This window comes from Ptychodera flava, chromosome 16 (genome assembly GCF_041260155.1).
Source record: "Ptychodera flava strain L36383 chromosome 16, AS_Pfla_20210202, whole genome shotgun sequence".
In the NCBI taxonomy this organism is placed as follows: domain Eukaryota; kingdom Metazoa; phylum Hemichordata; class Enteropneusta; family Ptychoderidae; genus Ptychodera; species Ptychodera flava.
The window spans coordinates 33,018,632-33,043,053 of record NC_091943.1 but is presented as its reverse complement, the minus strand read 5'-3'; the positions used below and the strand labels follow the sequence as shown (position 1 = coordinate 33,043,053).

The window sequence follows — 24,422 nt, the reverse complement described above, 5'->3', positions numbered from 1 at the left end:
GCCCTACAATCACAACCATATACATCTTACACATCTAGAAAAAAAGAAGATAAAAACATGAATATAATGAATGGATACGTACAAATTGCCAGGAGTAGAACCAACAGTGTGTGAGTAAGCATAAATAAAGGAGCAGTCACAACGCACAGCTGACACAGAGACGCAACATTGATTTGTGTGTGTGAGGGAGGTTAGGGTGGCTATTGACAGAAAAATTCCACCGGTGGTTACGTAGGCGCACTGACCTGCATGCAAAGTGTGAGTGAGCCAAACACACAACAGCTATGTTTATTAATAAATCACTCTCTGACAGAAAAGCAAACAAAACGTGTTTACACGTGTTAGGAGAGCCAAGTTAGATACCATGTAATAGAATAGAGACAGTTACACACACTTTACCCTATGTAAACATGTACATATATTTACTATTTTTTAACAGGTATCATTTAAACTTTACATATCTACTGAACACCCATTTCAAGACCCCCCTAGGTGCTATTCCTAATTCCTATCTGATCAGTATTCCACTTGGTAAGATAATGCTCACCATTATTTCTGAAATACTTACGGTTTGTTTGACATTATTGTGGGTCAAAGTGCACTCTACCTATGTTAATAATTATGTTAATAAATAGACCCTAGGAACACTAAGTATTAATGTGGCTATGGTTTGTGAAAAGACTCATTGCCTTGACATCACTCAATATTGAGCAACAGGTGAACTATTCTAGGCTACCAGTTGAAATGAAAATATCAACAAACTAAGAGACAGGCTGAAGGCAATTATCAGTTCTTGATACCTTACACCAAGAGTTAAATGGACCATAAATTTACTGTACCAAAAGAATGATGATCGACTCGGAACAATAATTTGTGGAATACTTTTTCCTGGGAGAATGTCCATTGATATTCCTGGGAAATTTCCCTGAGGGCTTGATTTTGTCATTTGCAAGGTTGGATAAAGTGATTACAACACTGACGGTCCCTGAGCCTTAATTAAGAATCAATTACTGTAAAGCTAATTTGTTGGCGAGTTGAAAGGTGGAGGAGGTAATACTTAATTACTGATACAATAAATATTTACATTTCCTTCAATAGGAGTTATTTCTGTTACCATTTACACCACATCAAGTCCACCTGTTTAGAACATAAACCCTTGATTTATTTCTGTGTATGTCTACATAAAGCAGGTCCAGGCCCTGTTTGCTCTTTGCCTTCTATGTTTAAACACACAGATGACAACACAATGGAAACACTGAACCACCTATTCAAAGCAAGTGTACACTGAACTCAACAAGTGATGTGTGGAATTTGGCAATACGGAAACTTTTCTTTGGTACCAATGAAGTATTGTTCTAGTTCTGACAACATTATGCATAAACCATCTGTACTGGAATGAAACCTGAAATGCTGTTTTACCCAATTTGTCTCTATACTATGAGCAATACCTGTTGTTTCGCAGTACGGCAGGAACAGTTTACTTAGCATGGGGGTATAAGGGTCATAGGTAGTCAGACAAAATTCTCTGTAGAACTTCTCCTATAGACTCTTGCAATGCATTTGCATGGTGATGCAAATGTAATTTATTAAAAACACTATCTGGAGAACCAGTTCTGTACTAAGATTAATGGACAATATCGTTCACTGGAAAAAATTAGGAAATGGTCACAAAAATTTTGCATAACAATATTAATTCCTAGATGGCCATAATTGTAAATGGCTCTAATCAATGTGCTATGAAGCTTTCCATACTATTGTTATCTGGAATGTTAATGAGGTCAAAGATCATGTAGAGCCTTTGGCATGATTATCATGTACACCATACTTAGCTTTCTGAAGTAGGCAAGTCAACATTAACAATTATTGTGGATTCAAATCTTTTGACCTCTTCCTACTACATAGTAAATCACCCCTACATTTTTGTCAAAGAAATGCATGACCGATGCATGGTATGGCGGTATTACCATCTCAATAACCGATGACGTGAAGGAGAAATATGTAAAATGGAATTCTAGATTTTTGCCTTTGTCTCCAAACTGGACTGGAATTGTAAAATTCTCACTCAAGCCATCCTATTCTGACAGTTCAAGGTAATGTACTATGGGAAAATATGCCATTCAGAAGTACCAAGTTATATGTTATATATACACATGAAGTCATATGGCTGTTGTTGAACTCTCTACCCAGGCTATACTGAGATAAAACCAACCAAGATGAATTCTCTCTTCCTATAGCTATCAAAATCATTTTCAACGATAACTACAGAGCCTGAACCTGAGCAAGAAAGAAAATCTCTCTGATATTGAGCTGTGTCCCCTGATATGCAACATTGTGGTACAATGACATGTCTGTATAACATATCAGTCATTATTGGAAAGTTTCATTTGTTTCATCCATTAAAAACAAAAGGCTTTCAGAGCACCAATTGAGTAGTTACATTTCTATTCTAGTAATCTTGAGCGTAAATTTGTCATTTCAGCATGGACAAGGTTTCACAGATGTCTCAACGCTGTCACCAACTGCTGTACTTTCAACATGTTTTGTAGCTTAAATTTGCCTTTCCTGCAAACCAAAACTGTAAATTAAGAAGCAATGCACAAAAGGAGTCCTGATAAAGTCTTTTTATACTGACATACATTTCCTATCTAAGTAAAACATATTCCTAGAATCCACGTCATAGGACACATAAATTTGCAGTTTACAATGATATGTATATTTCACTGATAAATGACTGGAGTAACTGATTTCAGTTCCCTGTTTGTACAACACCACCTGTTGCCCTAAATGTAATGCTAGCTGTGTTAGTTGCTTATCAGTATGTGCACTTCCTCTTTCATTTGGAGTCTGAAATACGATATGATTTCACAACCATGGGGATATGTCATTCACACATAAAGTACTGTGCGCACACAATGTTGAAATAGGCTTTGGCGCTACACATTTGATGAAAATTAATGGGACCGGTATACAGGTAGATTTATGATTAGAATCTTTTAATCTTCATGAAGACCACCCACATTGGTTTATGATTTTATGATTGTTAAGGGATACCACATTCCTTTTCAGCCTAAATTGTCTTGCCAAATACACAATTATCAAATGTAATATCAAAATTTTTTTATTTTCCTATAAATTTTCAAGCATTACCGCATATACTCAAACATAAACATTCAAAAACAGGAATGATCAGTTTTTGAAAACACATTGGCTGAAATGTAACCCTCTGAAGAGTCTTCTGACAAACAAGAGAAAATCAGGGGTAATTTGGAATACAGCAATTATTCCAAGTGGTGAATAAAAAGGGATCCGCTCCTACAGAAATTGACTCTCCATGACTTACAAAAGTTGGGAGAGATCTTGGGTTGTTTAACTTTCCAAAGGTCAAGTTCATGTCAAACCACTTCCCCCTAATGAGGAACACACAACAAACACACTGGCCAAGAAAGTTTATCTTTCTAACAAACAAGTGTGAAGTCAAACACATTGTTTTGAAACTACACAGAGTGCTTCACCCAGTAGCTTTTACCTGACTCCACAAAGTCCATGGTGTTAGACAAACAAACACTGTTACTTGTAAGATTCTGCTCATCCTGGTGATAATTTAACTTGGAAAAATACATAAAAACAGATCTTCAACCTCATTTTCCTTTCCTGCTTCTCTGAACTTCATAAATCAAAATTTTTATCAAAGCTGATTTGGCCATTACACCAAGGGTGAGAGAAATGGCCATGCCTCTTCTGATTTGAAATTCTACCTATATACATATCTTGAAATAGGAGTGAAAGGCTTCTGGGATAAGGTCAAGGGTCAAGGGTTTCTATGGAACAAACACCATGTACCGGTACAAATGCCGTACCTTGGGCCACTGAAGAACTCATACAATAATGAATACCGTAAGCATTCCTCTGTTAGCAGCATTTTCCATCTGATGTTTTTACACTCAATTTTGTTTGTTCTACAACTCAGTAGAATTACAGCATGGTCTAGTTACCAAAAAGTACTGGTAGTCACATTCCAATTTCACATAACACAATTACAGACAAATTTTACAACATGCATAATCAACCGTTAGTTGTTGGCTCACACCTCCAATCAAAAAAAGGTGAAATGAAGGTGTAATTTTTACATGTTGTGGAATGTTGAAACCAGTGTGGAAAAGACAGAACGCAAAACCATTTGTCATTGACTAATGTTGACTAAAAATCCCCTATTTTCCCCAAGTGTCAAGGTTTTCAACAGTTTATCTACATGCCAAGTGAATTAGTCACCTTTGTAAACGATAGAAATAACCTTGACTGTAATGAAAACTTCATGTAAGTACCACTTCTAGAAAGGTGAAGTTTCATATTAATCTTTGACTCCAGATAATTCGTATAAGATTTACCTCTTGATGCAAGAAAGCATACTAGTACTATAAAATTAAAATTAAAATGACTAAACCCAATAACTGATATTTTGAAAATTAGCTATTGCAAAACTAGCAAATTTAAACAAATAACGCTTAATGGCATCATAGCTACTCTATCAATTATATTCTCAGAGAACAGATTAGCCTGGCTATCTGGTGTCTTATGATTATTTTCAATATTAAGGGTGTGTCATTATTAATATCTTATCTGTTCTAATTCTTTAAATCATTCTGGAGTAATATCACAAATGATACATACTGTTATGTAGTCATTTACCCCACACTCATCATGACCTGAGTTCAATTAGTCTAGAACATTCTCAAGGTCACTGCCCTTGATGACCTCACAACCTTGAATTCAATTAGTCATGTTTGGAATGTTCTGGAAGTTGATTAGTTGTGTAAGGGAGATAATTTTAGAACAGTAATTAGCATGTCAATAAAAGTTCTAGATTGTTCTTATATGCCTTTATAAAAGGGACGTGCTCAGCTTCCAGTCAGACTTTTGGGATCGTGTCTCTTGTGTGTTACTAAACTCCAGCAGTAGTCATTCTCAAGACTTTTCAAGACCTTCACTGCCAACGCTGGATTTATACTGTGGACTTTGTGCATCTTCAAGCCTGCAAGGACTGTTCATTCATCCAACTGACTGTTACAACTCTGAGACTGGAGCTTTGCCGTCCCAGCTGAGATAAGTAGTCTGTACACTTTTAAAGCTTGTACTCTATCCCTGACTTAGCAATTAGTTTTATTTTCGTAATAAATTTTGTTTAAACGTTAACTGCTGAGTTCACCCTTTTGTTCGTTTTCTCTGCACGTAACAAAATGGGGGCTCGTCCGGGATACGAATATTTTGAGCCGTTTGACAACATTTTGACAGCTTTTCAAAACTACTTTACTACTGTGAACTCAGCGAAATTTAATCATGGCGGAATTTAAACCAGAGGAAATGGATGACCTTGATCAGGACACATTTGATTCCCTCAGAAAAGACGACCTCATAACACTGGCCAATTTCCTTAAGGTAGAAGTTAAACGATCTATGCGCAAGCGAGAAATACAGTTCAAGATTGCAAAACATTTAGTTAAATCAGGCCATTTTGAGGAGTCTGCCTTAAAAGATATGAGCCCGAGTCTACCTCTGAACTCAGAAAATTAGAATTAGAAATGCAGACAAATTTGGAGATCAAGAAACTAGAATTACAAATGAGAGAGAAAGAATTACAAATGGAAGAAAGACAGAGAGAGAAAGATAGGCAGGAAAGATTAGAAATGGAAGAAAGACAGAAAGAGAGGGAATTGGAAATGAAAGAAAAAGAATTGCAAATGGAAGAAAGACAAAGGGAGAAAGAAAGAGAGGAAAAAGAAAGGAAAGAGAATTAGCAGAACCCGACTGCAGTTAGAAATGAGACGTTTAGAGCTTAGAAAGTCAGGAAAATTCTTCCCTTCAGACAATTTTGACATCACTAAGCATTTCAGGTTAGTTCCCCCTTTCCAAGAAAAGGATGTTGATAAATATTTCCTTCATTTTGAGAAAATTGCTCAGAGTCTGAATTGGCCTAAGGAGTCCTGGTCTATGCTTTTGCAGAGTGCTTTGGTGGGTAAAGCCAGAGAAATTTACATTCAGTTGTCAGTAGAAGCAGGCTTCAGATTATGATTCTGTGAAGGAATTAATTCTCAAGGGTTATGAGTTGGTGCCTGAAGCTTACCGTCAGAAATTTAGGGATTGTGAGAAGGTGAAGATCAAACTTATGTTGAATTTGCTCGAACAAAAGAACAACTGTTTGATCGTTGGTGTTCTTCTGAAAAGGTCAGTCAGAATTATGACAAATTACGACAACTTGTTTTGATTGAGGAATTTAAAAGGTGCATCCGGAGTGACATCAAGACGTTTATCAATGAACAAAAGGCAGATACATTAGAGGTTGCTGCACGTTTGGCCGATGATTATTCATTGACCCACAAATCTTCCTTTCTCAGCAAACCATCCCAGTCCTTTTCATACAGAAACAATGCAGGTAAATTTAACTCCTCCTTTTCATCCAAGAATTTTTCAAAGGAGAGTAGAAATCAAATGACAACAGTTCACAGAGTTCAAGTAACACTCCCACATCATCAGATCCCAAGTCTCAATCTCCTTCTGACAAACAGTTCGGTACACTTTCTTGTAATTATTGTAAGAAAGACGGCCATTTAATGTCAGAGTGTTTCAAATTGAAAAGAAAACGTGAAGGTCAAAGTGGTCAAAGTGGATCTAAGCCCACCGGCTTTATTTCTTCATCAACTCAATTAGAGTCTAATAATGTGTGCAACACATTTTCTGAGGTTAAACCCTCTTATCCCCAATTAATGAGGTCAAGGTCAATTCTTCTCAAGATAGCATTATGGGTATTTTCGAACCATTTATTCATAATGGTTTTATATCACTTTCTAGTGATTTTCTTCCGCTACCCCTGTCAAAATTTTAAGAGATACCGGGGCTTCCCAGTCTCTTTTGTTGGCAGATACCCTGCCGTTTTCTGAAAAGTCATTTTCAGGTTCTAAAGTTCTTATTAAGGGGGTAGATTGTAATGACTACATTCCTGTTCCTCTCCATAATGTCTATTTGTCTTCGGACTTTGTTTCTGGACCTGTGACTTTAGGTATTAGGCCTTTTTTGCCTTTGAAGGGATTCACCTTCTTCTCGGAAACGACCTTGCTGGGGACAAGGTCATTACTAATCCACTTGTGACTGATAATCCTAGTTTAGATCAGGATCCAGAGCCAATTGAACAAGAAATACCCGATTTATTTCCTTCATGTGCCATTACTCGAGCCATGTCAAAGAAAACTTCCGAGAATCAAAATACTCTCAAAAATAATGTCACAGATGTTGACTTAAATGACACCTTTCTCAGTCAGGTGTTTGACACGGATCATTCCGTTATCCCTCGTGGATTTGAAACTTCCAGTAAAACTTCTGCTGACCAAGTCAGACATTTTCTAGATCAAATCTCATTGCAGAACAACACAAAGACCCAGATATTTTGTCTTTGTTTGACAGGGTAGATGATGAAGGTAAAACTTCAGATAGCTCTGTTTCCTATTATACAAATCTGGTATTCTCATGCGTAAATGGAGACCTCCAGATGTTTTGGTTGATGACGATTGGGCTATAAAACATCAAATTGTGGTTCCAAAGCCCTATCGTGCTGAAATATTGCGCCTGGCCCATGAAACGCCCTGGGCTGGTCATTTGGGAGTAAGGAAAACTTATCAAAAATTCTCAGTCACTTTTATTGGCCTAATCTCAGGCAGGATGTAGCACATTTCTGTAAAACTTGTCACACATGTCAAATGGTAGGAAAGCCAAATCAGACCATTCCAAAGGCCCCTTTACAGCCAATTCCTGCATTTCAAGAACCATTTAGTAGGATACTAATAGACTGTGTTGGGCCCCTACCAAAAACAAGATCAGGAAATGAGTACATGTTGACAATAATGTGTACATCAACTCGGTTCCCAGAAGCCATACCACTGAGAAAATATAAAGACAAAGACTATAGTGAAAGCTTTAGTCAAATTTTTCACTTTATTTGGCCTCCCTAAATGTGTCCAGTCCGATCAAGGCTCCAACTTTATGTCTGGAATATTTCAACAAGTAATGGATCAGCTAGGCATTAAACAGTATAGGTCATCCGCCTATCATCCAGAAAGTCAGGGTGCTCTTGAGCGATTTCATCAAACTTTGAAAAACATGATTAGGACCTACTGTTTTTGACACAGAGAAGCAGTGGGATGAAGGAATTCATTTTCTGCTCTTTGCTGTTAGAGAGTCAATTCAAGAGTCTCTTGGTTTTAGCCCATTTGAGCTTGTATTTGGACATACAGTCCGTGGCCCACTTAAGCTCGTTAAAGAGAAATTCCTATCAGACGATGATGATTGTCTGAATATTTTACAATATGTCTCAGATTTTCGTACAAAACTCTCTAAAGCATGTGAATTAGCCAGAGAAAATCTTGAGTCATCTCAGCAGTCAATGAAAACCAGATATGATAAAAGCACCTCAAAACGGAAGTTTGAACCAGGTCAAAAGGTTCTTGTTCTACTTCCGTTCCTGGCAAACCACTCCATGCTCGTTACTTTGGGCCATACCTAATTGATAAGAAATTGAGTGATTTAAATTACATCATAATACACCTGACAGGCGAAAACAAAAACAGCTATGTCACATAAATATGCTAAACCATATTTGGATAGGGATAATCCTACTATAACTCAGCCTGTCAGTGCAGTCAGTTCAAACCATTATGAAGATAGTGATACTGAAACTGACTTGAGTGAAAAAACTCTAAACTCAAAGCTGGGCTCGGTCAAGCTTCAGAACTCAGAAATCCTGGAGAAGCTGGAGTCTACAAAGTTGGCACACCTCCAGCCAGAACACAAACAAACAGCTGAAAGAACCAATCCATGAACATTTGTTTCAAGATGTTCCAACAAGGACAAACATCATCTATCACAACGAAGATGTCTGCGACAGTAATCCAGTGGAACAACATCCAGACAGACTGAATCCTGCGAAAGCGGAATATCTCCAGGAGGAAGCCAAGTATTTGCCGAACAATGACTTTATCGAACTCAATAAAAAAACTGGGCTTGCAATCCATACTTTATGCCAAATTCAGTGCCATTTCGAGTTTTCCAATATCCAATTGCAAGAGGATAGTCATGGGACAGATCATCCTGTTTGCTATTTTAACAAATTTAGCAAATTTAACAAATCCCAGAGAAACTACTCTACAATTGAAAAAGAGTGTTTATCTTTGATATTAGCTTTACAGCATTTTGAAGTTTATGTTACTTCTTCAAATCAGGCAATAGTGGTTTATATTGATCACAACCCTCTTGTTTTTCTGCAGAAATTTAAAGGCCAAAATCAGAGATTGCTAAGATGGAGTTTAATGTTACAGGAGTTTAATCTTGACATTAGACATATCAAAGGCAGAGACATTTAATTGCAGACTGTCTCTCTCGTATTTAGAGTTTATTGTTGTTCACTTTCAAGAAATTTTATTGTTGTTCACTTTCAAGAAATTTTACTTTAGAGTAAAACAAAATTTGAGTACTTAATCCTTTTCAAGATTACATTTGTAAAAGAAAGATTTTTCTTTGAAAAATTTTCTTTTTTTTGAAGAGGGGGTGTGTTATGTAGGTCATTTCCCCCACACTCATCATGACCTGAGTTCAATTAGTCTAGAACATTCTCAAGGTCACTGCCCTTGATGACCTCACAACCTTGAATTCAATTAGTCATGTTTGGAATGCTCTGGAAAGTTGATTAGTTGTGTAAGGGAGATAATTTTAGAACAGTAATTAGCATGTCAATAAAAGTTCTAGATTGTTCTTATATGCCTTTATAAAGGGACGTGCTCAGCTTCCAGTCAGACTTTTGGGATCGTGTCTCTTGTGTGTTACTAAACTCCAGCAGTAGTCATTCTCAAGACTTTTCAAGACCTTCACTGCCAACGCTGGATTTATACTGTGGACTTTGTGCATCTTCAAGCCTGCCAAGGACTGTTCATTCATCCAACTGACTGTTACAACTCTGAGACTGGAGCTTTGCCGTCCCAGCTGAGATAAGTAGTCTGTACACTTTTAAAGCTTGTACTCTATCCCTGACTTAGCAATTAGTTTTATTTTCGTAATAAATTTTGTTTAAACGTTAACTGCTGAGTTCACCCTTTTGTTCGTTTTCTCTGCACGTAACAATACATATAACAATCACACAAAGCTTAGGAGGAATTACAGTCACATTTATGGCAATTAAGATTTAAAGTTGAATAGATTGAAATAGAGGGACAAAGATAACACAGACTTCTTTTAGTACTGAGATCAGATTGAGCACACAGTAAAGTTGAGATGAGATTCAGAGACCGGATTATAGCGCCCTCTTGTGGCACAATGTTGAAATAGTCAAGATCCTTTTAGATTAGGCATTCCTATGCTCAGAAAAAAAATTAGTACATGATGTATTAGGGATGGATTGAATGGATTAAGTTAAAGAGATCACAAATCAGAAGATAATGTACTTTGATTTTGTTTTTGAATTATTGGTACCTGTGTAATAACTTGGACATGTGCAAGTCCAAGTTGATGGTGTAGTTACTGAACACTCTCCGACTATGCACGGTGGTGGAACTTCATCACAAGTAGCTAATCCGCAAGTTAAACCCTTATAGCCCACTGTGCAATTACACACAAAGTCACTCCCAAGGTTATCGGAAGAGTGACAAGTAGCGCTATTCTCGCAGGGATACGGCAGGCACGGATTTCTCTCGCAATTTTTGCCGTAATATCCGGGTGCGCAAGTACACTCATAGTCCCCATCTGTGTTTGTACACGAGGCACCGTTTTGGCACGGAAAGCTGACTAGGCACTCGTTTATGTCGTTTTCACAATGCACGCCTAACGATAGAAATTACAGGCTTGTCGTTAGAATCGCAAACAACAGCAAAACGGTTTATCACATTCAGTATATAAAAATACACACAATGTTACATGTTGTTAGGCATTTGAAATCGGGAATTTTTTCAAGCATTAAAAGTGAGAAATGAATGGGGAAAACGTGAACATGATTTTACAGGGATATTATGCATGCACTAGCAGACGTAAGATAAATGCAATAGCGACAATTGCGCATTCTTACATTACAATGTCCAAGACAATACTGAGGGTTGGAATCCAATCATACATAGACATGTGATGGAATAATTGGTGCAAATATACAGCATGACTTTGAATATGCAAGATAAATTCGAGTCTATATGAATTTCATTCCATTACACACAGAGATTCATTGATGAAAAATTCAAGTTCTCGTTTCACTGTCTGTGTTTATCCAGTTCGAGCAGATAACCTTCTTGAAACTTGAAACTTTCACAATGTCAATGATGTTCCAATCTAAAACACCTTCTTTTTGTAGTTGATAGAGCCACAGGGTCTATGAAATTTCAAATGACTATTTTGAAAGCAAAAATTTCTCACAAATATGTTAAGAGTATAGTTGATTCATTGATCTTAAAATCACTGCAACACTTTCCCTGAAGTAAGGAATTTTATTGCATGCATACATTGATGAAATCATTAAACAGGAATGTCCAGTTATCTTTGGGTTATCATTCCTTTGTAAATTTAGTCCGGGTGAGAAACAATATTAAATCGAACAGGTCAAGGGTCATGTCAAAGGTCATGTCAAAGGTCATACAATTTATTTGCAAACTGTGAAGTGATTGGGTAGGAATTTCTTGTAACGTAAGTACAAAACAACACTTGCTCTTATAAACTCACATATGATAAACAAAACTTAAATAAAGAGTGTGAACTTTGTCTCAGGTTCAATGTTGACATTCATCAAAGTAGTCTGAAACATTTTGTCACTTTCATTTCAATGAGGCACACTTCATTTTGATCTGATGTGTTCTGCAAGGATGTGCATTGTATTACAAATGGTGTGCTTTCATGTACATACATTTTGCAAAGCAGACTGGTCAGATGTTGATTACAATTAACCTAATGTACATTTTTGGTACACATATCAAATTACTTTCAATCAATTTGAGCAATTTGAGAAATACTGTATCCATAAGAAGTTTTTCTACATACCTTCATATCCTTCACGACACTGACATTCAAATTCATTGACACGGTCAACGCACGTGCCACCATTTTCACAGGTGACATTTGCGCACTCATCAATGTCATTACCACAGAATACACCATCATAACCTGGAATTCATGAAAGTAAACCACTTTGTGTTATAATCTTACAGAAAGTAAAAAATTTGAATCAAATTTTGTTTCTTTGCTTTGAAAATCATTTCACCATAATGGCCTTGAACCAATTTTTTATGCATAGGTGTGCAAAAGTTCATGTTAAAAACTAAGACCATTAACTGTTAACAGAACAATTACAGATGGCTTTGGTAGCAGTAATGTATGTGTACAAATGCATACCACACAAGACAGAGGCTTTTGCTAAAATCAAAAAAGCCAATGACTTCAACTTTTAACTCAGAAAATGTGATTTCAAGTTAAATGCATATAAGTAAGAACATTTAACAAGCAACAGTCAAGTGCCTAAAACATACGTAAGTGGCAATAGAATCATATGAACACCACATGAACTGACTTTATGATAGAAATTTTCACACATACTTTCAATGGTCAAGAAAGTCGCACTTTGTGGCTAAGATTTGCATGTAACTGAGTTCTCACCTGGTAAGCAAGCACAATCAAATCGATTGATGAGGTTCTTGCATGTGGCACCATTCAAACACTGTACACCAATGCATTCATCAATATCGACTTCGCAGTACACTCCTTCATAGCCAGGCTGGCATGTACATACAAACATCTGCAGGTCAGTGTGTGAAAAACACATTCCATTGTTTTGGCAGGTGACATTCTCACAGTAGTCGATCTCACTCTGACAGTAGACGCCTTCGTAACCGCCACGGCAGATACATTCAAAAGATGGCTGTTGGAAAAAACATATTGTTAACTGATATATTTTCCTGTTCTGCAACGCAATGTAATGGCAAAACAGAAATTCACACATCCTATCTTTCAGATTATCAGTTATCCGTAGGAGTCAGTGACTCAGTCGGGACTCAACTGTTGTTCTACTGTAAAAATTTTGTAATTGTAGTCACAAAATGATCAAATTGGGCACAAGTACATTTAAAATGAGCTACCCATGATTGCAGAAATCTCAAGTACCCCCAAGCCACTACAACAGCACCATCTTGCACAAGACTTTTGCGAATTTACATGCCATAAATTGTAACTTTTGATGAATATTTCATTACTTTTGTATTCTGTTTGGAAATCAAAGTTTCTTGTTCCACTCCCAAAGTCACATCACAATGTCTTACATGCAACTTGGCAAGACAGTCTGTATTGTATGTATGTGTAATGTTGACTGTTTTTTATTGACATCTGAGTTTAGTTGTAGTTTGAACTATACCTGTAGAATTCATTTGTTGATAATAACAATATGTCACACAATGGCTTGTGTTTGCAAGGATAATAATTACATTGATATGAGAAGAAAAAGAAAAAGTATTTGTTTACAGAACAAAAATAATGAGAATATTGTCAAAGTTCCATCATTTAACATGATGGAAGCATGTTGAAGGATCGTACTATTTAAAAATACTTTTGGTAAACTATGACATTCTGTGGAAAATTCATGATGGCCATCAAACTGCATCTCATCTCAATAGTGAAGGAACTGTCGCATCAAAATTGAGATTCGCATTTCTTCTCAGTGCTGAAAAGAATCCATACAAGTCTGTGACAAAGAATTTTGCTGAAGAGTTCAATGCCTATCACAACGAGTGAGACAGTGACTTACCTGACTTGGGTTTTCTGCGGTGACGTTGACACATGTGGCTTCATTCTGACATGGTTCATCATCACACGACTGGAACAGCTGAAAACAAATCAATACAAAGCCATGATGTAAGACAGAAATCTTGGCATACCTGAACATGTATATCTTTCTTATCAAAACAATTGGGTTGCCTGGGGGGGGGCCCTTACATTTAGTTTTTTTGGACACCCTAGAATTATGATGATTTGCAAAATGGCTTCATAAGAGCTCAGTGTTTCCCAGCCTTGCTAAAATGTCCACTCGAACAAGAATTTTTGAAATGTGCTTTCTGGAATGGTACATTTGAGAAATGCAAACCTTGAAAAGCCAATTCTATATCTAAAGATTCTGTTAGATAGATTTGCACATAGCATCAGAATGCTATACCACCTCAGTGAATCAATTCAAAGATGAACTGAGGACAGCATCCATAGTTGAAAGTAAACAGTGCTACACTTACTGGTATTAAATATTCACAGTGTTTTCCAGTGTAGTTGGATGTACAATTACAGTAGAAATCATCCACCAGATCTTCACAAGTTCCGTTGTTCTGACACGGCGATGATTCACACTCATTGATTTCAATACCACAGTTGGAACTCTCGTAGCCTGGAGCGCACACGCATGTGTAATTGTTGACGCGATCCTGGCAGGTGGCGCCAAACAGGCATGGTGTTGATGCACACTCATCGATGTCGTTTTCACAGTTTGTGCCGTCATAACCAGGCTGACAATCACAGACATATGAATTCCAAATGTCCTCACAGGTTGCTCCATTTTGACATGGTGATGAATCGCATACCGGGTCACCATAACAACCGATCCTAATGTCCGATGGTGATGCGTAGAACTGTTCCGTACTGTTACTACTCAGAGTCTCCCGGTCAAAAAATGGCAAAAGGAACTCCCCAATCCTTATTTCATCAAAACAACCCTTGAAATTGTTGCCAGAATTAACGAGACCACTGGGGCCAAAGTTTGCCAGGTGAATGCGATTATCGGTTGCGATGAAAAAGCCACTGAGACTCGGCACTGTCATCGCATTGCTGGTTGCCAGGTTACCATCTACATACAGCTCAACGGAATCGCTCTGAAACTTGATGTCAATTTGGTGCCACTCTCCATCACTTACAGTGTTTGTGGTAGATACTTCCTCAACGCCACTGCCAAAATTGAAGTGGAGCATCAGATTGTCATTGTAGAGTTCAAAGGTCATGTAGTGGCCCTGGTTGTTGGTGGAATGCAGAATGAGTTGATCTGTGGCCCTGGTTCGCAGGTTGAGGAGCATTGTGTCTATGACAGATGACTGGCTGATACTGTTGGTGTATGTGACTTCACTGCTTTGTCCATTGAAAGTAGCACTTGTAACACCTACAATGCAAAATTGTCATCATACTCCATATCAACATGTTAATTTACTTGTCCTCACACCCTTGGGTGTAAGTTGTGGGTTGAATTTTGATATTTCTCATACTTGAGAAAACCCCTTGACTCATTTCTTCCTCTTCCTGTATGACATGTATCTCACGGACAGTTGTCTTGCTTTTACTGTCTGTGCATATATTTAGTTTGTGTATAGATGATACCAATGTATTTGTTACATAAAGGAAATAAAACCCCTGACATACACCAGTGCTATATGCTTACATGTGGACAATGTAGAGTGTCAAAGATGTATATTTATACACGGCATATCATCATCATAGAATTATATTGAAGCTATCACACCTAGAATCCTCGGTAAATGTATGCAAGGAACTGACTGGCAGCAAACAGTGAAAGATAGTATCAATACTTTATACATACAGCATTGGGATACTGAGGGCAATTTCTTTCTGGAGTCACATAATGTTTACTGTTTTAGGGGGCATACTGTCAAAATTTGGCAGACTTGGATGAGGTGTATTTCTCATGAATTGAGTAACTATAAAGGAAAAATTAGATGAGTTGATGTATGCAAAGTGTACATCATATAAGCTGTGAATGAAGATTCTTACTTACAATCAAATCCATCATCTCTGTCGACACATTCAGCATCAAATGGACAGGTGACAATCTTACAGAAAGCAAGCAAGCCGCAGTCCTTGCCTCGGAACCCATCCACACATGCACACTCAAAGTCGTTCCACGTTGTGGTGCATGTGCTGTTGTTCTGACATGGATTGTCCTCATCACACATGTCATCACTGACACAGTCTTCCACCAGGCTCATATTGCTGATTAGTCGGTAGGAGTTGCCAGGCTGGTAGTTTGGAATATCTAAGGGGTATGCATCTAACAGATAGTCATTGTGCCTCACATCTTGAACACAGCCCTTGAAGTACTCATTACCGACCGATGAAACAGAGAACGTGCTGAAATCTGGCACGCCGCCAACGTAAATATGTGTGAAGTCAACTGCAGCACCAGTGTCCTGTGAGACTGATGACATCATTTGCCCATCAACTTCTACTTGCAATGCTGCCTGTGAATCAGTTTCTTCATACATTAATGTCAGATAATGTGATTTACCATCTGCTAATCTGCGTCCCAAAGTGGCAGACAGGGGACTTCCTGATCCATACTCAACAACTCCCTCTATCTGTCCATCAGCCAACTGCAGCATGATATACTGGTCTTGATTTGAGTTGGTCAAGAAGAACAGCAGTCCATTCCGTTTTGTCGTACGGAAATTCAGCTCAACGTTTTGACTAGCTGCTCGTTGACCTGACACGGGAGGGACTTCAAATAAGAGGTAACTGTTCTGATGCTCAAAACTCAGAGTGATAGCTGTAAAATCTGAAATTTGAAAAACAGGTAGATTAAAAATGAATATCATTATCATTTTACATACAGCCTTTTCCTTCTGAGTCTGTCACCTGCCATTCTGCCAGGTGAGCAAAATGTCATATGTATTGCTTGGAAATTTGAGCACCACCAAAGCTCACCTAAACACCTGGCTTGTATAAATGTACATAGACGTTACTAAATTTCACTGAATGGCAAAGATTTAGTATAAGTGGCCAGCTTTTGGCCATCCTTAAAATAAATGCAGTTTCTGATGACCTGGCAGGATTAGAGTTGAATTAAGGTTGGGTTTTACATGAGAAGGCCTCAGTACTTAGTTATGTCTACGGGTATTACAGTATTTCTCCTGAGGTTTTGAATCATGAGAATACCAGTGCTACAGAATATAATTTGGGAACTACAATAGCACATCTGCTGTCTCCTGATTTGATATTGAATGATTTTTCACAACCCAAATAAAATTGTGAATTCAATATTTACGATTGTTAAAACATAATTCTGTCTCAAAGCCACAAAGAGTTGAAGGACTTTTTATCAGCGTCCTTTCACCTTAAGATTTGAACTCTGATCTCTGCAGTGCTGCCAGCACAGGATGGGAAAACAACAGACTTCTGCTGAAGTTTGGTGGTGATTGGGGTTTGAAATGCAAAAGTGCTGTTTAAAATTGTAAAACTCACTGTAGTTGCAGTTTGGTCCTGTAAACCCATGATTGCAAAAACACTGATAATCAATCCATCCATCCACACAGTCTCCTTTGCCCGAGCATGGATCCGGATTACACTGTTCAATGCGCGTACAGCCGCTGGTCACCGTACTCTGTTCTGATGGTAGAAGATATTGGCCTTCGTTGATGACATCCCGGGTGCATCCAATGAAGTTTTGTTGAGACCTGCTGTTGGCGAGCCATCCGGCGAGGGTTGCGTCTACTCCACCGACAAACGTGGAGTCAAACTGTCTTTGGTTTGTCGGCAACACTGTGGAGATGTTAACGGAATGCTCGCAGGTTCCTGCATTGCAACCATCGTCGTGCAACTGCAGTGTCATCAAGTCATCGAAAATCATTACCTGAATGTGGTGCCAGCTTGCATCGTTCAAGTTTTCTCCGAGTCCGTCCGTGTCAATGAAGTTGTCTGTCGTACTGAACCTTGCATACACCTTACCTTCACTCAGCTCAACAATGAAAGACCCGAAACTTTCGGGAATTTCTCCGCTGTACAACAACACACCAGATGGAACTGTGGTCCGAAATCCCAGCTTGAAATCAACGCTGTTCTTGTTATTGGTCGATGTGTCTTTCATGTAGGATTGGCCGTCATAGGAAGCAGATGTAGACACTTGGCAGTAGTAGCCTGTATAGCCTTGAAGACAACTGCACGTATAGTTATGGATGTTATTCTCTTCGTCTTGAAGGAAGGGAACGCACGATGCACCATTTTGACAGGAGCTACCACTGCTACAGCCAATAAGCAATACAGAACAGTGGACACCCCCATACTCCGATGTACACTGACACTCATATCCATTAAATTTATCAGTGCAGGATCCACCATTTTGACAAGGACCTGAGAGGCATTCATCAATTTCTTGCTCACAATGCGTTCCCATCCAGCCTGGCGTACACTGACACTCATAGCCGTTATTCAAATCCTGACAATATCCTCCATTTTGACATGGTGAAGACTCACACTCATCTATGTTAGTTTCGCAGTTCCTTCCTTCAAAACCTGGTTGGCACTGACACTCAAATCCTTCAGCGGCATCGTAACTGAACGTACCATCAAAATAGACGTTCTCATAGAGGCTCTGATTGGAGCGTTGCAGACACACTGCCCCGTTGAGGCAGGGTTTAATGGCGCAATCATCAAAATCAGTTTGACAATCTTTACCAAGGTAGCCATTGTAACACAGACAAACATAGTTCTTGATACCATCTGAGCATGTACCACCATTTTGGCATACCACATTCAAACAGTCATCTATGTTAATTTCACACAAATCACCATTGAATCCAGTGTCCTCACAGTCACATGAGAAACTGTAACAAATGAAAAAATAAACAACATTACAATGATATTAATACAACAATTATGGATGGCAAAAGTTCATTCACAGATATCTGTGGCTGTGACACAAATATAAACCTTACACATACCACGAAACGTATGTGTACGAATGTGGACAGATCAGGCGAAAAATGTCATTTTCATGCATATTGAGTTGAAATAAAATGAGAACTACCTGTTGTAACCTTTACCTGTTAATTTTGTCTGTGCATCGTCCACCATTCTTGCAAGGATTACTTTCACACTCGTCGATTTCAAATTCACAGTAAGTGCCATTAAATCCAGGCACACAGTCACACTGATATCCGTTGACCTGATCCACGCATGTGGCGTTGTTTTGACATGGGTCAGAGGCACACTCATCTATGTCTATTTCACAAAGTTCACCTTCAAATCCCGGAGCGCACTGACATTCGTACTCTCCTACTACTTGCACGCAAGTTGCTCCATTCTTACAGGGATCTGACAGGCACTCGTCAATGTCAGCACCGCAGTCATCACCATGGAAACCAGGTAAACAATAGCACTGGTAGCCATTGAGGCTGTCCACGCACAATGCCTGATTCTTACACGGTGTACTGGCGCAGTTATCAAAGTCAACATCACAGTTCACGCCCTCATAGCCCTCTGTGCAGTTACAGTGATACTGCCCTACCATGTCAATGCAGGTTGCACCGTTTTGGCATGGTGAACTGGCACATTCGTCTGTCTCAAGATTACATGTCTCCCCTTCAAAGCCTTCAGGACAGCTACACTCATGGTTATCGATGAGATCTTGACACACCTGCCCGGTGGGACACGTCACGCCGATACAATCATCAATGTTACTCTCACAGTTGTCTCCTTCAAAACCGCTAACACAGTTACAGTCATAATCTTGTGAGGGCGCTGTTGTAGTACATGTGGCGCCATTCTGACAGGGAGTCAAGGCGATGCATGCATTGTAGGGTTCTTCACATGTGTCTCCCATCCACAAGGGTGTGCAGTTACAGATGAATTCATTGACACCATCAACACAAGTGCCGCCATTTTGACAAGGATTGCCGTTACACTCATCTATGTCAGTTTCACAATTGATACCTGTCATGAAAAAAAAGATGAAAACTTATGTCAACTTGAACCCAAAGTATTGAAGCTTGGTACCTGACAACATATATTCATATTTATTGTACATTTGCTACAGACATGGAGATGATCAGCACATTTAAAACATACAGTGGTATACAGGGGAGTCTAGAAACAGTATCCAAGTAACACAGCAATGCTTGCAGAAGTTCTGTTTAACAAATTCTCTTCATCTTGTACGTTTTACCAGAATACAATCTGGACCCTTTCACTCCTAATTCTATGTGCAGTGGTCCAACTTTACTACAGTAAATAATAGGTTCATACCGAAATGATGCAGAGACAGGTAATGACAGACTTTTGTCGAACATTTTGTGTGGTATGATGAATGGTAATATGATATGATTTGCACTTATCAGGTACATGTGAGTAGAGATGTAGAGAAACTGTCCATTCAATTCCAAGAAGGGTGATTTGACAATCACTAGTACCCAGTATACACTTGTTGTCAGTATAAAAAATCCTCACCTTCAAATCCTGCTGGACAGGCACATACGTATTTGGCAATTTCATTCTGGCAAGTCGCACCATTCTGACAAGGATTGGATTCACACTCATCAATGTTGAGCCTACATCGTTCATCTGTGTATCCAGGAACACAGTAACAGCGGTAGCCGTTGATTTCATCCACACAAGTGGCATTGTTGTAACACGGTTGGGATTCACACTCGTTGATGTCAGTCTCACACTGTGTTCCTGTGTATCCTGACTGACAGACACACCTGAAGGCGTTGAATTGATCCTTGCAAACGCCACCATTCAGACATGGGTCGGAAGCACACTCGTTCTGTTCCTGGTCACAACGGTCACCCTCATACCCTGGCTGGCAATTACACACGTACCTAGTATAAAACACATAATATGATTACATTTATAAAACATTATGAGTAATGCAGTACAGGGCTCGAAAATTCTCGCCGCCCGACGCCCGTGACAAGTGAATTTTGAGTCCGGGCAAGTGAAAACAACATTCTCCAAGCCCGACGGACAAGTGAATTTCAATGAGGCCACTGTATGTACGCGCTGCCGCGCCACTCGTCTAGTTCTTTGAGTGTACCGCTTTCGATATGGCCGGCCGATAAAATAGCTCTGTTCTGCTTGGTTACACAATGGCAAAATATTGACGTCTTTGCACGCTTATGTTTTTTTCTTCTCATGAAATCATGATCACGATGCCTCCTCAACAGAAAACTACAGCTTACAATAAAATGTTGTAAGGTGTTGAAACAATTTACCCTCCTTCCTACAAAGTTACAATGTATTGAAACACTTTACTCTCCTTTCTACAAAGTTACAAATTCCCTGGTACGTGAAGCAAACATTGTTGCTGTTCGATACTGCAATCAGGTCCCTCTCAGTCCCTCATGGACAGACTGCGACCATGCTACAATACATCATGGGAGTGGGACCATGAATACACTGATCAGGCTTGCCTCTGTGAGTCCCGCGTACCGGTCGTCCTTTTTAGTCAAAGTTTTACCTACTTTGCTTGAATCAAAATTTGGCCTGCAATTACTCAGTTTGATAGTAAAAACCATTATTTCAAAGGAAACTTTCACAAACAGAGTCAGAATACAAGGGAAAAGGGAAAAGGAGAAAAACTTGAGGTTTTCTGAAAGGTCAAATCTGGGTCATCTTATGTGATGTCATGAATGAAGACCTCTTAAGTACACAGTTATGGTTCAAAGAAACCACCTAGGGAGCTCTAATAGGTACAATCTTATGATAAAAGGTAATTTCTTGGTGCTTTCCAATTTAATGGCATTTAGCTTGACTGTCAGTTTTAAATTAAATTTTATTAACAGTTATGGCAAAGGGAAATTGTCAACAGTAGTTGCAGTAAGCATATCCATTTCAAATCATTACATTAATATTTCTGCAGAGTCCTCCAGTTTAATGATGTAATAGTGAACATCACCAGACATTTCTTCATGATATCAAAATATCAAATGAAAATGTTCCTGGGCTACAATGTTATCATTATCATTAAAACTATTATTACTCTTTAAAACATTGGGAAATGAATTGAACAATATCATTGTGTCTTGTTTTAAAGGATTTTGACCTGACCCTTTTGTCTCAAGAAAAATACTTATGCTGAAGATGCTATTGAGCCTGCTTGATCACAACTATGACACAACACCACAATACTTGTATCTACACTATCACTATGCTACCGAATGCTTTCTACTGTATGGAAAATTTGTATGTGTGTGGCTAACAAAAGCACATAAGGTTCTTGTAGTGTATATGTATGATAAGTTGTCATACTGTGAACACTGGCTCAATGCTGCAGAAGTATTCTGTATCTGTGGAAATAAACATTGCTCCCTGATTTTTAGAATTGCCACCTAATTATTTCTTGTGGCAAAAGTTTACCACTAGAAATGAAAAAGTATTTCAATCCCTTCAATGTCATAAAAACACACATAATTAATAATAATTTATTTTTCTAAAGCGATTTACATCAATAAAATATCAAACCGCTTTACAATAAAATACAAGATGAAAATACAATAATAATAAAAGTACCATAAAAATGCTCTGGTTAAAATACAACAAGTACATTAAAATACTCCGTTAAAAATACAAACTCTACAATGCAACATGAAATGAACATCAAAACGATGACTTAATCATTATAGTACTTTCTGAAGAGATATGTTTTCAGAGATGTTTTAAAAGAGGCAACAGATGGTGACAATCTAATTTCTTTTGGTAGGGCATTCCATAAAGTGGGAGCAGCATTAGAAAGAGAACGGTAACCAAAATGTTTCTGTTCCCAGTTCACCGGCTCCAAAATTGGTGTGAACGCTGAGCGTGTAAACCGTTTAGGAACGTGAACTGTGATAAGATCAGAAAGATAAGCAGGTGCTTGATCATGCAAAATTTTATACACAAAAAGAAGAATTTTGAAATTAATTCTAGCATGGATAGGCAACCAGTGAAGCTCACGTCTCACTGGTGTGATGTGTTCATGCATTTTTGTGCGTGTAACTAGACGAGCAGCAGAATTTTGAAGTAACTGAAGTTTACAGAGGTATTTGTCTTCGATACCGAACAGCAAGCTGTTGCAGTAATCGAGACGTGATGTTACAAAAGCATGCACGAGTCTTTCAGTGTTTGAACGATCTAAAACATTTCTAATACGACCAATTCTATGTAGAGTGAACGATGCACACTGACATAATTTCAAAATTTGAGTACTCATATCTGCACAGCAATTTAGATCACGGACAGATTTAGACGTAGTAACATCAGTGGTCCCTACTCGAAGAGATGACAGATCAACTGATTTCTTAAACTTTGAATAGAAGTGGATCACTTCTGTCTTAGCATCATTCAAAACCAACCGATTTTCAATCATCCATTGACGAATATCATCAATACAATGTTCAACTATGAATGCTGAGTCGACAGCACGCTCACATATCAGATACAACTGAGTATCATCTGCAAATAACATCAAATCCAGTGCATGTTTGATAATTATGTCTTCTAATGGTGCCGCGTACAGCGTGAAAAGTATTGGGCCCAGCCCACTTCCCTGAGGGACACCACAATCAAGATCACTTGGGGTTGACAATATACCATCAATACACACAGTCTGAGTTCTATCACATAGGTAGGACTGAAACCAAGCAAGTGCCTTGCCCTTAATGCCAAACCTGTGCTCTAAGCGATACAACAATACCTTGTGATTGATAGTGTCGAACGCAGCGGTCAAATCAAGTAGTGAAAGAATAACTTCTTTATGACTGTCAAGTGCACGTAAAATGTCATTTTGAACTCTCAGTAAGGCACTTTCTGTGCTATGATTATGTCTGTAGGCCGACTGGTATTTAGAATATAAAGAAAACTGACTAAAATACACATCAAGTTGGATTAAAACAACTCTCTCCAGAAATTTATGCTCAAATAACAGATTAGAAACAGGCCTATAATTGGATAAAACATTTGAGTCAAGGCTGGGCTTTTTCAATAACAGGCGAACTAGAGCTTGCTTGTACATTTAGGAACTGTACTCGAATGAAATGAGGCATTCACTATTTTGACTAAATCATGTATTACATTAGGAAGACACAGTTTCAACAGTTTAGTCGGAATAGGGTCTAGTGCACAAGACTTAGAATTCATGGCATCAATGATTTTAATAAGACTGGCTTTAGTAACAGGAGTGAACTCGTTAAAAGAATACGGTAGTGACTCATTAACCTTTTAAGGCCAAGGACTTTGGAAATTGGTCCCTAAGCTTAGAAATTTTGTTTGAAAAGAAGTCTGAAAAGACTGAGCCAATTAATGTAATAAAAACTGAGCAAATATTTCTTTAATGTAAAAACTATCATGAACAACATACAAAACATCTTGATTTGTAAAATTAGGAACTCCTGAATGCCGAGAAAGCTGTTGCTGCACTTGAGATCATAAACTGTTTAAAAGTTGCTCAAAGTGGCTACAAGATTTTTGATTTGGCTAATGAGTTGGCTAATCATTTTGGTGACTTAGGGGAACCCTGCAGTTTATGCACATACCACGTGGTAGCAGTAAACTAAATGATACTGAAAGTTTCACATGGGCACAATTTGACACAACACCGGTGGCCTATTATATACTTACCCTAAGTG

At 38.4% G+C, this 24,422-nt stretch overlaps 1 protein-coding gene across 4 annotated transcripts in view; it reads right to left on the bottom strand.

The window, feature by feature from the left end:
* Window positions 1-24,422, bottom strand: part of LOC139114632 (protein crumbs-like) — a 61,894-nt gene that overhangs the window by 9,660 nt on the left and 27,812 nt on the right. For 2 of the 4 annotated variants that reach the window (XM_070676462.1, XM_070676465.1), the window contains 9 exons: window positions 20,266-20,639; window positions 18,864-19,752; window positions 17,287-18,644; window positions 15,824-16,600; window positions 14,283-15,193; window positions 13,805-13,882; window positions 12,664-12,925; window positions 12,052-12,174; window positions 10,507-10,854 (listed from right to left, as the gene is read on the bottom strand). In XM_070676462.1, coding sequence (XP_070532563.1) covers window positions 10,507-10,854; window positions 12,052-12,174; window positions 12,664-12,925; window positions 13,805-13,882; window positions 14,283-15,193; window positions 15,824-16,600; window positions 17,287-18,644; window positions 18,864-19,752; window positions 20,266-20,639 — 5,120 coding nt within the window. The remainder of the gene's footprint in view (window positions 1-10,506; window positions 10,855-12,051; window positions 12,175-12,663; window positions 12,926-13,804; window positions 13,883-14,282; window positions 15,194-15,823; window positions 16,601-17,286; window positions 18,645-18,863; window positions 19,753-20,265; window positions 20,640-24,422) is intronic. The other 2 variants (XM_070676464.1, XM_070676466.1) reach the window with 1 other exon arrangement.